The sequence below is a fragment of the Populus euphratica genome, unplaced genomic scaffold (assembly GCF_000495115.2).
Source record: "Populus euphratica unplaced genomic scaffold, PopEup_1.0 scaffold31.1, whole genome shotgun sequence".
In the NCBI taxonomy this organism is placed as follows: Eukaryota; Viridiplantae; Streptophyta; class Magnoliopsida; order Malpighiales; family Salicaceae; genus Populus; species Populus euphratica.
The window spans coordinates 981784-999198 of NW_011499850.1; the positions used below are offsets into that span (position 1 = coordinate 981784).

General features: G+C 32.6%; 2 protein-coding genes across 11 annotated transcripts; both read right to left on the reverse strand.

Moving 5' to 3' along the window:
* Window positions 1-2665: 2665 nt before the first annotated feature.
* Window positions 2666-10270, reverse strand: LOC105120949 (uncharacterized). Of its 9 annotated transcripts, none has more exons than XM_011019390.1 (21): window positions 10007-10270; window positions 9695-9746; window positions 9500-9576; window positions 9268-9401; window positions 9088-9184; window positions 8927-8984; window positions 8242-8350; window positions 8012-8135; window positions 7741-7927; window positions 7288-7595; window positions 6926-7014; window positions 6776-6846; window positions 6312-6422; window positions 5699-5764; window positions 5065-5202; window positions 4723-4828; window positions 4565-4636; window positions 4398-4459; window positions 3946-4105; window positions 3488-3654; window positions 2666-3308 (listed from the first exon to the last, which is right to left on the reverse strand). In XM_011019390.1, exons 1-21 carry the CDS (start codon window positions 10057-10059, stop codon window positions 2982-2984), a joined length of 2568 nt encoding a protein of 855 aa, XP_011017692.1. In that variant the 5' UTR covers window positions 10060-10270; the 3' UTR covers window positions 2666-2981. The 9 variants fall into 9 exon arrangements, 8 of the variants coding, with proteins under 8 accessions (XP_011017692.1, XP_011017694.1, XP_011017689.1 ...); XM_011019392.1 differs by having other exon boundaries at window positions 4398-4456; window positions 4723-4843; XM_011019387.1 differs by having other exon boundaries at window positions 4723-4843.
* A 1913-nt stretch (window positions 10271-12183) lies between these two features.
* On the reverse strand, window positions 12184-15065 carry LOC105120950 (B3 domain-containing protein Os01g0234100-like). 2 transcript variants are annotated; one of them, XM_011019394.1, is made up of 8 exons: window positions 14888-15065; window positions 14714-14791; window positions 14461-14492; window positions 14204-14354; window positions 13912-14118; window positions 13266-13356; window positions 12915-13160; window positions 12184-12776 (listed from the first exon to the last, which is right to left on the reverse strand). In XM_011019394.1, exons 1-8 carry the CDS (start codon window positions 14915-14917, stop codon window positions 12448-12450), a joined length of 1164 nt encoding a protein of 387 aa, XP_011017696.1. In that variant the 5' UTR covers window positions 14918-15065; the 3' UTR covers window positions 12184-12447. The 2 variants fall into 2 exon arrangements, with proteins under 2 accessions (XP_011017696.1, XP_011017695.1); XM_011019393.1 differs by having other exon boundaries at window positions 12184-13160; window positions 14888-15063.
* Between the last annotated feature and the right edge of the window lie 2350 nt (window positions 15066-17415).

The following is a 17415-nucleotide window of genomic DNA, read 5'->3' on the forward strand; positions in this document are numbered from 1 at the left end:
GCAAAGAGCGGCATTCCTCCAATAAGAAATCTTTGAACAAGTGCTTAGGTCACCATTGCACTTGCCTAAAGCTTCTTTCAAGATCGTTAATTTGACATTCCAAGTCTCCTAGCTAGTGAAGGCACAATTCCAGCCTGAATCCTACCCTCTAGTTATTTTTTTCAAGGAGAATGCACTGGGCCAAATTAAGCACTTAATTAATTCCTTCAAGATAAGCCTATCATGCAACCGAACCGTTCAACTTGAATTGTATTCTCAGCATCCTTCAATTATTGCTCCATATAAAACACCACGCAATGATTCATTCCTCATCACAAACTTAATTAATCATAATAATGAGATGATAATGAAGGAAAAAGAAAGGGAAAGGAGTGACCATGTTGCCTATGCAATGATGAGAAAATTGACACCTTAAGAACCTATACAATTAACTTAAAAAACATATCACCGAATTGTATAAGATTTTATGCACAAAGTGGAAGGTTTTTAGCATAGAAGATGTGGAACTCACTCACTCACTTGAAAAGGTTTCTTAAGAAAGTTTCTTAATTAAAAAATGTTATCCTAATTATTTTTATTTCCCATTCATCTGCTCTTTTGACTAAATTTCATTCTATCAAATATTTCATTTATACAAGCTGGCCTCATAAAAAATAAAAATAAAAACTACATAGTTTTAAAACACAATTTGATGCTTAATTTCAAGGCAGATATAGGCTACTAGTCAAAGAATTAACTCAAAATTTTTTAAAAAATAATAATTAAAATGATGTTTTGATAAAAAATTAACTGATTTTTTTTTACTTAGTTGATTAAGTCACAAATTAACACGGATTTTTAATTGAATTGATTTCTATCTTTAACTTTTTTAATTTAAACTAGTATAAATCCTATCAGTCGGATCTAGAATCAACCCAATCCCTTAAACCAGATCGAACCAGGTTTTAGAGCCTGACAAGAACAAACCTCCTTCCCCACTAGAAGCCAATTACTACACTATTTGCTTAAGAAACTCAGTTTTCATAAACTAAGTAGCCTCATTATTTGACCTAAAGGACTAATAATAATAAGCAAAGATATGATTGCATCAAACGGCGGGAGTGGGGACTGTCTTCCTGTGGTAGAACACACAATTATTTCATCTCTATATACTCTTTTTTTTTTAATCATTGTACAACTTAATTCAGATAAGCACAGCTTTAGAAAAGCTATCGAGTGTCCTATGATGTTAATTAAAGAAGAAAAGATGGGGTTTGTTGTAGGATAATGATGGATGGTTTTCTCTTCGCTATTGCTTTTAAACATGCTATCGATTCTTAACATCCTCCACTACGGTTCTTCATGAGGCTTGATTGGTGATGCCTTTGTATTGCTTGCCCACCTCCATTATAATAATAATAATAAAAAAAAGTACGCCTATGGATACAGGAAGTTGTGCTCGTGCTCTAGTATTTCTTCTGTTATGTATTAATTATGAGGCCATTTAGGAGTTTTCACCGCCACCTGCGAACGACTGGAAAACATACTGTCCTCCGGTGCCAGATGGCTTAAGCCCCGTCCCTCCGACGAGGCTGTGGAGAGAGGATGCTTTCAAACCTTTAAAAATAAATTTTTATTATACTTTCCAACATCTTTTTTATTTTTTTTTTAAATTGTTAATGGAAAAAAAAAGGTATAACATAAGATTCCTAAAAAGCTAGGAGTTGCTTTCCCTAGTGAAATTAGAGTTATATTTTTTTTAGCATTGTTATTAGAACTCTCCCTAAGAGAGAACTAGCCTGATAAAATATTTATATCACTGTACATCAAATCAACATAGTTTTTTTTCTTAATTCCTTGGTATTGACATAATTAGTTTTTTTTTTTTTAATTCCTTGACATGATTAAGTTTACACCAGATTAAGTAAGTCAATCAAATTACTAAATCAACTAAGTTTTGTCTTTTTATCTGGTCAACATTTTTTTATTCAATTTAAAACCCAACCACGATCAGGCTCGAGTAGTTATCAACTAAATAGAAGGAACCAGGTTTAACAACAGTGTTTCTGGGACATCACTTTCCGAGAATCCTACATTCTAGATGTTCAAGAATCCGAGATACCAAACAGCTTTAACTGGACAAATGGCATCTGCTAACGAAGGCAGAAATGCTTATAACACAATGAACAGTCAAAATAAATAAGGGCCAACGGGGAGCGCAAATGCATGAATTTTTAAAGTTACATTGTTGGCATGCCTTGAACACATGATGTTTATGCTAAAGAAGTCTATTTCCCTCAAGACCCTTCTAATTATGTGGAAAACCATCTCCGGGGCTCATTTACTGATCTGGAGCACTTCTGACAGTAGCAGCAACCTCAATCGTGCGAAGGATTCTCCGTGTAGCTTCATCATTTTCTTCAATGGAACACTTGAAATCCTAACTTTTCAGCATAATGCTAAATTTACTGAGGTTCTTGCCAAAATCACCATTTTGTAGGATATACCAGTAGGACCCACTCATTAGATTCTTCGTGAGGTCATTCGAGGAAAAGTTTTTGTAAAATTAGCATATCAATATCTATGCTGATTTTAGAGGAGGGTTAGGGTTAACATCCAAGAATGAAGGAAACTTTAGGTTAGCAAACATTATGGAATTTAATAAAGCTGTAACATGCACTCTGAATATCAATAAACAAAAGCTTTTAGTATAAAATTGCCTCAGATATACACTAATGTTACACGATACAAAATTCAGAAAAAAAAAAAAAAAAAATAGAGAAGCCTAGGGTTAGAGGCTAAAGAATGTTAGAAAAAGGCCACTAAATTCATCAAATCAAGGCGAAGGAAGCTCGTATACAAAGAATGACTTAATTGGGGTGTTAATCTACGTTGCTGGGCATATCTACTGTTTCCATATAAACATTTTTGTTAGGGTGAGACAGCGTAATAAGTTCCCACCCAAAGCATACTATTACTGAGAACTCAAATCAAGTAGGAACTTACGATGAATTGGAAGGTGTTTGAGTTGATGCGGACGCCTCAGAAGGATGTAAAGTGTCTGGAACATCTATACCTCCTTCAATGTTGAGCAATGATTTTAGTCTTCTCTTCACTTCACTGCTTTGCAGATCAAACTCTTCAATAATCATAGACAATGCAGACTTGCAAGATTCATCATCCCTGAATGCCAAGGTCCATCTCCCATCAACCAGGGCTTTTGTCTTAGCCTTCCCATGAGTAATGGATCTAGCAGGATCCAAAACAGGCAAAGTAGATGGACGGATCCGCAAGTGTAACCATCTTGAATGCTTCTCATCAATTGTAGGCTGATGACACAAATAAAGATAAGTGTAAGATTAGAATCATTCTGCCAAGGCCCAAAATAGAAGACATGAACAGTAAAATATTAGAAATCTCTGGTCATATTATCGAGCAGTGCATGCTCACTGAAAAATGAGCTACATGCATATTAAGAAAGAGAAGGCACAAAAAAACCCAGACATACATTGGAACCTGCCAGAGGAGCGACAATACGGATGATTCCATAATGCTTCTTCAAGGGCAATTCTTCTGCAAGTAGGATCCACCCAGATGTGCCCACAGAGATTGCTAAAAAGCAAAAATGGCGTTCTTTACCCCTCTCAAATGCAATCCTACAAGGCACGGCATCAACTGCATATGGCAGTGACCAGGGAGATTTAACCAAGAAATATTTTAATCACCTGACTCTCGCAACAAATTTATAATCAAATAAAGCCATACTTCAGAAGTTGGAAGCAATAGGTCATATAGGCGAAATCATCAGTTATCAAGGCAAATAGTGCTCCAAGCAACACAACACACGCATGCTCACACACGCACACAAGTACACACCATCATCATATTATATACCATCACCGTCATTGTCGTCATTGTTATTATCATCATCAATTAACCATATCAAATACCAGATGGAAAACTGACCTAGTCTCAACTCGGCGCCTAGTTTTGGACCTGAAGCATCCAGGCCAGCAGTTCTTGCACGGGAATTTTCAGGGATATCACTTGGAAGACAAGTAGGAGGCTGGTCAGGTAAAGCTCTACCTAGGGAGAAAATGTGAAGTTGATGAAGAAGCACAAACACCTGAAATGGAAATAAAAATAAGAAAATAGAAACTGTAACTGTACAGAATGAAACACAGCAGAATTCCTACACGATATCTAATTGCCAAATTATGTAGGCTATTTATTCTCAATAATTCTCATAATACAAACTCAAACAGCAGGCCAAAGTCATGCATGTGTGTGTGTGCATACAGAGTATCTTTAAGGTCATTGACTCTATAATATCAGCATACACCAGATCTACATCATTCTCAAACTTTATCAATTTGGAAGAAAAAAATAGCTGAGCGAGAAAGAAAGCAAAAGCAAACCTTCACCACCTTGCACATTTTTTCACCAGCAATAATTGATGATTCACTGGGAAGAACATCTACTAGTCAAATAGAAACACTGAGTGAATATTAGTGAACAAACTCCCAACCCTGTAACGAATGGAAGAAGAATATCCAGAAACACATCTAATGCACAATAGCATTACCATCAGCAGAGGGCTTCTCTACTGGAAAGAGTATGCACTTTGGCTCTTTCGGAGGAGACGAAGCTTCCATTGCTAAAGCACAAATTTAATTGGTCAAATACACAAGTCAACCACTTACTTAAAAAGTTATTTATAACATTCAGAGTTCTACCAAATACCTCTTTTGCACCTTTTCCATTCATCACATAAGATGGACACAAGTAGATCAGGCCATGTACCTCTGGTCTCCTCAAGAAGAGCACATGTGCAATTCTTATAAGAATCCTGTGTATGAGAAGTCTACTGAATCATTACAAAATAATGATATTACTAGATCATCCACAGAGACAACAGCATCTATGAATGTAAGACATGCATCATGAAACTCAGTGGCATAAAATCACAATTTCAAACAGTGGCTGCATTGTGACAAATACCTAACATCCCATTATGTTGCACTTTTATAACTGGCCATCATATATGGACACAATTCACAAAATTTATTGGTGAGTATTACTTACTTTCAGTAATTTAAGATGCTGGCTATTGAATTCTGCCTCACTATAAGGAAGTAGCTGATGAAAAAGCCATCCACCATCCCACAATGTCTCCGGAGATATATTTGTACGGCAAAAAAGACTAACCAATGTGTGGAGTACCTGCACAACACATTACATGACCAATCAAGCATCAAGTACTTATAGGATATTTTCCCAAAAGAGGAGCTCATTAACATTTTAAAGGGAATGGAGGTTGAACCATGTCAATTTTCAATTTAGTAAAGAATGTTCAGCAAAGTACGATAAGCAAGCATAATTCCTGTCTGCTATGTAAGAGGAACTTCAACTTGCAACAATCAACTTGTAGCAAGGTCCATGTTTTAACGATAGAAGGTTTTGGGACATAATTTCTCACATCATAATTTTTTATAGAAAAAGGTAAAAAAATTATATTTATTTCCTGATTTTTCTTGCTGCCTCGGGCTGCAGCAATCTAGAAGACAATGCATATCACAAGGATTATATACCTGAAGCTCCTGCTGTCAACTAAAGTGCAGGCCAATAAAAATGAAATTTCTATCCCAGAACATATTCAGATCGATAGGCCACAAATGCATTCAAAGAGCTCACATTTGACTCAAAAAGAAAAATGTACCTGAAATCTATGTGCAGAGGGGGTTGTTCCCACCTCCAGAGAAGAGCATGCTACTCCATACTGATCCTGTTATATATTATTTAAAGGAATAAGAAAACAATCATCATGTGGAAATAAAAGTGTTTTGCTTCCTCAAAATAAGATAGGAAGTAACAAGCAATATCAGAACAGGATAAAAACTTCGTGTAACAAGTGTAAGCACATCACAATAAAGGAAATTCTTGATCATAATTACTTTTAAAAAAGAATAATTGATGAGCATGGACATATCAGTAGTGAAACAGTTTGATTCCTCAGAGAAGAGGGGCATTGTATGTCTAAGTTTGATGATGATTAACCGGATTTGTTGAATAAAACTACATCTATTCTGTGCAGTAAAACCCTAGTTTCTCCTCAAAAACGAAAACAAAATATTCTGACAAGCAGGGTACAACAGAAAAAAAACAAAATACTAGCCGCATCAATTCAAACAGATGCTAAAGTAATTCTCTGCCCTGCAACTAAATCAATTTTGAATTTTAATCTTATAAGCAATCAAATTATTAAATCCTAATTATAAACTGTAATCCATTGCTAATATTTCTTGAGGGAGAGAAGGGGAAGGAATCATTACCTTTAGAGTTTGTAGATAGCCATCAAGCTCACAATTAAATCCATCTCTTATAGAGCTGCTTCCTAATGAAAAAAGTTGATCTTCCCGTGAGTCCTCGCCAACCAATGCTTGCTGCAGAGAGGAGGACAAGCTGATTAATTTACATTTCCTTAACCAATCAACACGCAACAAGTTTCACCAAATATTAGTTTAGATTAGAAATAACAGGATTTTGAAGCCCAAGTATTAGATACAATTAAAATCCATGCTATATTGGCAAATACACAGCTATCTTAGAGCTGCTAACAGTTAATCACTGAAAGTTGTTGACAATATCTAGCTAATAAACACAATTCGAATTCACAATTTAGTAGAAAGAAATATGAGATGCATATTGTTTACCACACATGAAGTGGGAAAAATGAACAAATAAGAAAGTATCCCAACACAGGTATCACAGGGAAAAAAATATATTCATATCTTACCAGTAAGAGTTTCTTGTGTTGCTTGCGCTGGGGGAGGATTCCAAGAGCATCTAGCATTATTTCATCTAATTCTACTAAAAGAGATATCCAATAAGATAACAGCAATAGAAATCAGTAGAAACTGAAGCTGAATAATTCCCAAAAGAAAACCTTTTGTTTGCAACAACGTAGCCAGCATGCTCAAAGAACCCAGAACTTGAAGATCATCTCCAACTGTAATATATGAGAGCAAAGCATCCCTGCAAGTATTACACAGATCGAGATAAAATTGGAAGAGATAGCAAACAAAGGCTGAAAAATCAGAAAGCTAGTGAATCAGAAACTGCAGTTCAAGTCAAGCAGCAGCATTTAGAAGGCAGCCAGTGCTCAGTTAGATATTCAGTTGGGCAGAGAAAGAAAACATTCTTTTCATTTTATAAAGCAAACAACAAAGAGTAGACTAAAATTGGACAGTGAGGGAGGAGATCGAAAATAAAAGGAGACTTAGTACTTCAGAATTTATTAATCTTTACCTCAAAGTTAAATGAGAAACACCTTTTGAGATAATATCTTCAGTACGAACTTGGGAAGAACTAGACAAGCTCTGCATGATCTGTTTTGAGCATCCATTCACCTCAATCACATTCTCATTTTCTGGCTGCTGGATTTCATGCACATGATCAGGCACATAACCATTGAGTTTAGTTTCAGAATCTGCAATGAATGCCTCCGGTGAACAGAAAAGAGCAGCAGCAATAGTATTTGCCAAATCTTTGATTTTAACTATGCGTAGGATGCAACAGAGCAAATATAGAGAAGTGATAGCGCCAATCTGAATATCCTGAATTCACAAGCTATCAGAGGTTAAGTAAGAACAATTTGTATTCCAAATTCAAAAAGTGCATCAGCAGACTGTTAAAAGCCCTTAAGCTCAAAGGGAAAAATTAAAGAATGAATAAAAGCATGAAACAATAGCAAGTTCATACATTAGCAGCATCCAACTGCAAAGATGGAAGAAGCAAAGGAAGAATCAAAAGTTGCATAATTCTGTCCGTTATTAATCTCCCAACATCAGGAATCCCTGCAGAAATAACATCACTAATATAGTAGAGATCATCTTCTATTTCATCCACAGCAGCAAGAATCGCAGTGGTTGCATCTGAGTCTGGGTTTCTGCCTCGGCAACCAAACAACAATATTTAGGAATAAGTACTTTCAACTCGCTGTGATGTAAAGTTTTAACTATCCTACTCTTACTTTAGAGTTTCAGAGACCAATCCATTTAGATCGATGCAATGCTTCCGGAAATAAGTAAGCAAGTTTGAAAAATAATCAGCATGAGGGGCCTTCACAACAAATCTATTCACAGATTCATCTCCAACTGAAAACCAAGAGGAAATAGAAGAAAACTTGTTCAGTTTACAATATACCATTGAAAGAAAAACAGTTGGCGCAAAAGGAGCAGGAATAGAATAACACCTACTCACCATGATAGACATTGAGTGTCAGAGCACGGACTGCAGTACGGATCATATTTTCTTCATGGAAAGCAAACTGTATAGCCTCAACATACAACGGAAATGAAACAACTTCTTCCTACATGCACAAAGTAGTAGAGGAAAACATCAATAAGCTATACCATGCACAGAAATGGCTTGATTACAGATATAGCCAAGTAGAAATTAAGAAAAACATGAATAAGAGCATGAAAATAATATAACTGAAATTGATGCAATGTTTAGGCCAGCAAACAACAACCCCAACTAGTTGGGGATTGAGGCTCTGCTGTTGTTTAGGCAGAAAGCCATGCATTGCTTGTCAGCTTGAACTACTTACAATCAGCCAGGTGCCTTAGGATTTCAGTTTCAGTAGTTCTCATCAACATATAATACTCAAAAGCACTATATAGTGCTGTTCAAGTGGACTGTTGAAAGTGTCAATGATATGGTAGACTGCACGGGTATGCAATTGTCCACATCTATACGTGCAGAAACATGCTACGGGATTTCCCTCATCAAATACATACTCAACATCAAATCTCAACATTATCTTTATTTATTATCAATTTCAATATTCGTTGAACCTTCAGGCACAGGCAACATTTAAAATACACAATATGAAAACAATGGGATCATGCAATAAAAACAAAGCAGAAAAAACAGAAAAACCTACATTTTGCGTCTTCACGAACAAAGAAATTGTGTTCTTGTCAAGCTTCACACTTATTGCTCTTCGCAAACCGCAAAACATGTTGTTAGAAGATCATACTCAATACAAATTACCAACATAACAGTCAATTACCACCAAAACAACTTCAAAAACAAAACACACACCTCAAGAAAGAAATGTAGTAAGACAACAACTCCTCATTCTTAAAATCAAATGCATAAGTTATCAAAAAATTAATATGCTCATTACTGAACATATAATCTGCAAAAACAAAAACAACTTGTTAAACATATCCAACATCCTCCAAAACGAACAAAATTCAACACTTCAACAACCAAACTCACATATTGCGTGCTCAGATTTTAAATTCTGAATCATGATGCTCATCGTTTGCAGCAACTGGCGTGAAACTGAAACAGTTCTGCTAACCTTTAGTATCCTCACAAACTCTCCCATTACTTGCCTTTCCATAAAAAACCTACAAAGCACAAAGAATAACACTCAAAATTCATGAAAAAATAACAGAAACCTAACCTATGGAAACAAAAATTCATACAATTTTTTTATCAGTCTTACTCAAAATAGTTTGAATCATGCTGGTCTCCGTACGTTATTAACTCCGATATCGATCTCAACGCCTCTATTACAAAGTCCTTTAACATCATCATCATAATTATCATCAACAACAACAACAACAAAATTCGGTTCAATGAGTGTAAAATTACAAAAAAAAAAACTACATTGATTTTTAATTAAGAATTAATTACTTACCTTATTAACATTATTTACAATTTGAACTTTTTGCAGCTGATCAATTAAATATCTGCAAACAAAGTAAACAAAAATTAAAATTAAAATTTCGTTCAAAAGATTGTCGAATTAAATAGTAGAAAGTGACGTGTTTTACTAATAATTTGAAAACAAAAAACAAAAATAGACGCAATTGACTAAGAGTGTAAATTCCTTGAAAAATCAAAAGCGAATTGACTGTTAAACACAGTACAATAAAAAACAATCGCGCGAAATTGAAAGTAATTAGTACAATAAAAAGAGAAATTAGTGAGAACTAAGAGAGAGAGAGACCTGAGTTCATCTAAGGAGAAACGATCTCTGGATCTCCAAAAGGAAGACCACATGATTTGCAGTGTTAACTCGATCACAGCCGTCAGATTGAGAGAATCATTCGTTCATTCGTCAGAAGCTAATATCGGAATTTTCCGATATTATCTTTTTCTGATTAACCGAAAAACGGAGGACGATGAAGAGAGAGAGTGATCGGAGGGTGACTGGTGATGGCAAACGAAGAAGGAAAGAACACTTATTTTTTATTTTTTATTTTGGATTTTTTTGTTTGATATTATTTATTGCCATAGTTATGTGTTTCGACAGGAAAGGTAGACTTTATATTAGTCCCTATAGATTTCATAATGTTACACTTCTAGCCCTTTATTCTTAAAAAATCCAATGCCAATCAAAATCATTAAAAGCCAGTTTTTTTATGAAATTTAAGTTGGTTTTTTTACTTTTTTTTTATACTATTTATTTGAGTATAGATGCTAATATTTTATAACATATATCAATGATTTATAATCACTTGTTAATGATTTATGTGTTTATATTGAAATTTCATGAATTTGATTTTTAGTAAATATTTAATATGTTTGGAATTGTGATGGTTTTTGCAGTAGTAATTTATAAAAAAGAAAAACAAATTTAAAAAATATATAAATTTATGTTTTTTTTAATTTAAGGTTTTATCACAATTTAAGATTAACTCCATAAATGTTTTTTATAATAGAAAAAAATTAAAATTGTCATCGTAACAAAAACATCTCCAACTAGAAAGACAAACATGGCCTTGAAATTGAACTTATTTAAAATCATGCAAGAGACAATAAAAACTGATTTCTCCTCTTTGTTGTTATCATTGCTCTTCTTTTTTTTAATATCAACAACTAGTCACTAATACATATTAAGACTTGAGAGGAAATAGTTAAATAAGAATGAGAAAAGCTAGATAAATGTTTTTTAAAAAGTGGGGGTTTATTAGTATTTTAGTAGTGGAATAGGACATAATTAAGATGTTTTTGAAATTATTGAGGTTTTTTTGTAAGTTTTGAACTGTAGGGGTAGGAGTGGAGAAGGTGAAACAAGAAGGGCTAAAATATAAAAAGGTAGAGAGAATGAATATGCTAGAAAGGTAGAGTTGGCTGGTTGTGCTGTGTTGATGTTTGGGTGAGGTGGCAGTGCCAAATATATTAATTAATTAATGTGTTTGTTTGTTATTGTTGAGTTAAATTTTGCTTCTTATTATGTAGTTTGTGGTTGAGTTAAATTTTGCTTCTTATTATGTATATAAGCCCATGATGGGATTGTGGGTCTAGATTCAAGAGCCCAGATTTCAGCCCATAATGATGGACATTTTTTGCTTTTTTCCAACTATCAGGAATATACTTGGAACATTCCGCGCGTCAATCTCAATTAACTTTCCTTTTCGGGTAATTGATCATAAAATATTAGTTATCCTGTTGATTTAAAAACTAAGCTGAATTAATTATTCATATTAAAATGATTTTTTTCTATGTGTGTTGAATTTATTAAGTCAATTAAATTTTATTAAATTAATATTTTATATGATTTAACTAGAAATCTAGGTACAATTTATTTTTAAAACCTAGATTTCATGAATTAATTTAATCCAGACTTTAATAACATGCTTGAATTTTTAGATCATTGAGTCAACCTACAAGTTATTAGATAGATCATTTATATTAGAATTCTGCAGTTTCTTTTTTTGTTTACTTGCTAAATTTAATTATATCAATCAAATAATTAAAAAACTTAATGAAAATAATTAAATTTTATTAGATTAATATTTTATTTGATTTAACTAAAAAATCCACCTCATTCAAGTTTTATATCCCAAATTTCATGAGTCAACTCATGAGAGCGGCAAGTGAATTTAATAATTATATAATAAAAAGGTTATTTTTACATTATTTTCCTACATTTCCTACATTTTGGATAATTGTAAAGATAACTTGGAAAAATAAATTCCAATGAATGTGATTTTTTTATATAAATATATGAAGGGTATATCTAGTATTATGGTAGTTTTTACTATTGTCATTTAAAAAAATAATAATAATTTTAGCTGTGATCTAAAAAAATGATTTTAAAATATATATCTTAATATGTTTTTACTTTTAAAATAAAAAAGCAATAATAATTATACGTGGGGTCAAGCTATTTATCTGTCCAAACAATTTTTTCTCTCTCCTCCAAGAGCTACACCACAGTCACGGCCCATGGGGACACGAGCAGAAACAAAATCCTGAATGCCTGGTGACCATACAAGTTACAACTGCTGTGGACTGCTCAAAAAGCTATCAGCTAACGTTGCGGCAAGAGCCATCTGAACCATAACTAACAAAAAGGTTAATTTTAGCCATGGCTATCATACATCTCTAGAAGCATAAAGCTCTTGTTTCCCAACAAAAACCATGTGACATGTCTTCTCAGTGTCACCATGGAGCTTTAGCCAGTTCTTGGAACCTAAGCTCAATATTCTTAGCATTCACCCCCAATGTTTCAACCACAACATCTAGTCGATTCATTGTTTCTTCAACTCCCGAAATCTTTGCCTCAAGAATTCTCATCTCATCTTCGGCATTATCTTTCTCAAGTCTAGCTTTCTTGTGCCTCTCTGATTTAGCAGATAAGTTGATGAGTTGTTCCAACCTAGCAAGCAAGAAATCAACCTTCATTCCTAACCCCAGAAAGGCTTTGAGAGTCTTCTCCCACGTTGTGAAATTATCGTAGGAGGTACTGACCTTGGAAGCTCTAATTGCATCTGCAATGTTGATAGTCTCGGAAATTATTCCGGCAATTAGTTTGCAGTTAAGACCCTCGATAAAATTTTCATGGAGGAAACATTTTTGACTGCAGCAAAGCTCATAATACTTCATTTGGAGGTGTTTGGAGAGCTCACAGTTTATAACCAAACCATTTACGAGGATGTCGAAATCCTCAAAACTTCTCACTTCCTTAAAATCAACCACAGTTTCTGACATTCTGATTCCATCTGTGATTTCAAAGCCAAAATCCCCACTTTCATTTTCAGAATGATCTGATATAAATCTAATGTTAGAAATACCGTGCATCGTGTTATTCTCTTCAGGATTGGTTAGATAGAGGTGTTCCAAATCCTGATATTCCATTTCTGCCTCTGCACGATCTGTTACAATGACCGTAAATAATGAAGTTATTATATTTTTAATTATTTGGGCCATCTGTAGCTTGACAAGGGAGCATAAATCTTCTGAATAGAGAAACGACTTACAAGGATTCATTTGCTTAATACAAGAATCAAATTTCAGAAAGGCAAGAGCACCATCCACTTCGTCTGCACTATTTGCTTTCACAACGTAGACCTTATAACAATGCAAACATCAATAAAATTAGAAAATACCAATACATAAAATAATGATAGCTTCAAATTTGGGATTTTCAATCACATGTAAGCTCGGTTTAGGATCATGGGATCCTTTTCTATCAGATAATAAGGGTTGTTGCACAAAATGTATCTCTAAATAATTGCCTCATAGATCCTATATCTATCTATATGAAGAAGAAATCATGTAATGAAGAGGATTCTTATTTGAACAAATGGTACGTCGAACTTGGAATGAGCATGAAGAAATTAACATGCTTCTTTTATCTTTTGAGTTGTTCTGCCACAAATTGCTCAAGATCTTTGGTCTCTACCAGGACCGATGAAAAAACTGGAATTGGCTTTTTTGGACTTGTTGAGAATGATGTTGATCTAGATGCAAAGTAACATTCATGAACATATCACAATCAACAACTCTAGAACTTCTTCACGCAAGTTTTACTCATTCTATTTATTTGATAGCTGCAACAGAGCAAGAATTGCACTTAAGCAACCACAACAACAGTACACTTAAGAAGACAGTTCATATAATTACCTTGAATTTCGTCGGCTTGACTAAATGAAAAACCAACACATCTCCCTCCACTAAGTTGTGATCAATGGAGAACCCTCTCCATCCACCACTAAGGCCTGACTTGTGTGCAAGATATTTTGTTTGGGAACTTTTTCCATTTCCATCTTCCAAAACAATTACTGTATCCTCATTTGGCAAATGTTCATCACAGAATTTCTTACAAAGACCCTATTTCAATAAATAAACTCATTCAATTCACTAAAATACCAATTTCATAAAATATGAAAAAGAGGGAAGGAAAATTGGGGTTTACCAGCCAAAATCCTCCACTGACATGTGAGGGCTGCATATACTTGATCAGGCTAGGGAATTTGGACGATAGACTTGCTTGAATCTCTATGGCTCTCATCATGGCTTTAGATTTAACCCCATCATTAACAACTGTGCCTCTCTTCCTTTTGTTGCTATATTTGATAAAATGAAGTCAAAATTTAATCAAATTTGAAATGAAAAACCCAAGATTTTACACCTCAAAAGAATATCAGATAGCCATTGCATTTATTCACTAACCTTTCAGACTTCACAGAAACATTATGCAGTGCCTGTTCAAGAATTCACGGTACCCGTCAATCCATCAATCTTTACCATTCTTAACACTTAAAAAAGCTATGGATATCTGACACTGAATTAGAACAAACTCTTCTTTTTTTTCATTTCAGAACAAAAAAAGCTGATCAAATATAGAATCAAAATCAAAATATTTCTAAAACCCGTTTTCTAAAAAATAAGAAAAGAAAACAGACCACGGAGTAAAGATTCTCACTTGTTTCTTAGTATTTGTTTGGGTTGAAGCCAAAACCATTTCATTTCCTTTCACCTTGGATGACCTTCCTCGCTTTGCCTACAATGAACACAAAAAACAAGTAAAAATAACCAACAAGCAAAGGGGGCAGGCAGTAGACAAGCGTAAAGAGGAAGAGAGAAAGAGAGGGGGAACCTGCTGTGTATTTGCTTTAAGTATAGCCATTGCTTGGTGATATTTGGTAGTGGTAAACAAGGGGTAAGCTTATGTTGGAATGGAAAGGGAGTCAAGTAGGGAGATAGAAGTAGAAAGTTCCTGTGATGAAGGAGAAGATGCAGAGACCCGTTAAATTTGAATTTTTGGACTGTGCTTGAGTCTATACTGCTCTGCTAAACTGTCATTTCGTAGGCTTGGGCTCTGAAAGCCGAATTTACAACATACTTGGAATTTCTAAACTGCCATCTTTCTTTGAGCCCGCTTGCAGTAGCAATTGCGATTTAAAAAAAATACTTTGGCACTGCATAAATAAATGGGCCTTTTATGTATGTATCAAAGGCATACCAAAAATATATTTGGTATTGTAATAATTTTTGTAATTTTAATTTAAAAAATTATTTTATAAAAATTATTTTTAATTAAAATTAGTTTGATATTTATATATATTTGATTAAAATTATAGTTCAAATTGAGTTTGAATAAACAATAATTTAATGTATTTGGTTAAGAATGTTTTTTAAATTAAGATTATAAAATAAATAATATATATATATATATATATTTTAATATTAATGATTTTAAAATTAAATATTGTAAATTTAATTACTACTATTACATCATAAAATAAATAATACTTTATATCAAATATTTTTTTATTATTTCATTAAACCATTTATAATTTTCTTATATATAAAATTCATTCTACAATGACTACAGTTTTCATGATTTTTTAAGTGTGCAATAAAATTAAATAAAATATTATTATAAATAAAATTAAGATTACAATAATTCACTATACTTTAGTTTTTTGAAAAAAATATTATTCATGTGATAATATGAGTAAATTTAATTCATTCTAAACTAATTTTTTAAAATAAAAATTAATATTCACATCAATATGAATAATACGAGTGAATTTATAATTTATTGTATTGTTTTTTTTTAAAAAAAATATTATTCAACTAAAAAAATAAACAATAAAAAAGAAAAACATTTAAAAGTTGTTTAATTTTAATTGTGAAATGCAATAGCCCTTGAAAAACAATTATGTTTTAATTTTACTAAATATTTTTTTTTGCTATGATTGCTTGAAATATAAAAATTATCACACAAAACCTTGATATTTTATTTTAAATTTTAATAAACTAATATAAAAAATAAATTTAAAACTTTTTAATAAATTCTCAAGTGAAATACACATTACATGTTATGTCAAACACACTCCACGAATTCAAGTCAATTTTGAATTGTATCTACTATTCAACTTTTTTAAAAATAATTTTCAAAAATAATTTCAATAATTCAATAGTATTAGCATGCTAACATTAAAAATAAAAAAATATATATTGTTGTAATATAATTTTAATTAAAAAAACATTTTAGATTATAATACATTCTCGATCATCTTTACTGACACACTTATCAAGTTCAGTTTTCCATGACAAGATTGATAAACTAGCAAAAGCAGCAAAAAACTGTGAACTCACTGACAAACAAAAGCCATTACATAGCAAACACAGAAAGGCTCATAAAATACATGACACAGCACACCACCTGACATGCCATACCCCACTCCTACAAACACTAATTACAGCATAATCACGTAAATCACATTATAGTCCTTGATCAACACATGATTTTCAGTCAGAACCTTCAATCTCAACAACCCTAACATCGGGCCTATAACTGGCAACTTCTTGCTTAGGAATGATAACAGTAAGCACTCCATTCACCATATCAGCCTTAATCTGATCCCTTCTAGCATTATCGGGCAACTTGAACTTGCTCATGAACTTACCATCCTCGGTACTTATTTGAAGCATATCATCATCGTCAATATAAACAAGCACATCTTCTCTAATATCTTGAACAATAATTTACATAAATTACTAATAAAAAAATATTTTAAATTTTTATTTAGAAAAAAAAATGTTTGTTATGGCTAAAATGTTAATTTTTTATTATATGATTTATATAGTTTTTTCCTTTTTTTAATAGACAATCTTTCAAATATAAAAGATGTTAGTGACTATTTATAGTGAAATCTTAAAAACTTTATAAATTAATAATATATTAATTTATCTTCTAAATAATATTTATATATTAATTCATAATTATTTTAAAAATTAATGTAATCAAATAATTTTTTTAAATCTAAAAATATAATTATTGTACTAATTATATTCTATTAATTAATTTATAAAATATATTTTAATCAATGGATACCTAATTAAATCATCTCAATTTTATTTTTTTGAGTTTCAAATTAATTTTTTTTATTAAAAACGAGATTTTATAGTAAACAGATGATAATATACCAGAATACAGCTTATTGATCTCTTCTACGTGTATAAAAATGTTTTTGCATAAGTGAGAAACATTGATCTTGGGACTTGATATACAATTCTTAGAATATAAAATGTAATTTTTATGGTTTTACCAACTTGATTGAAATGTGAATTTGGTGGCCGCCAATGGTACGAATGATTATGATAAATGAAGAACAC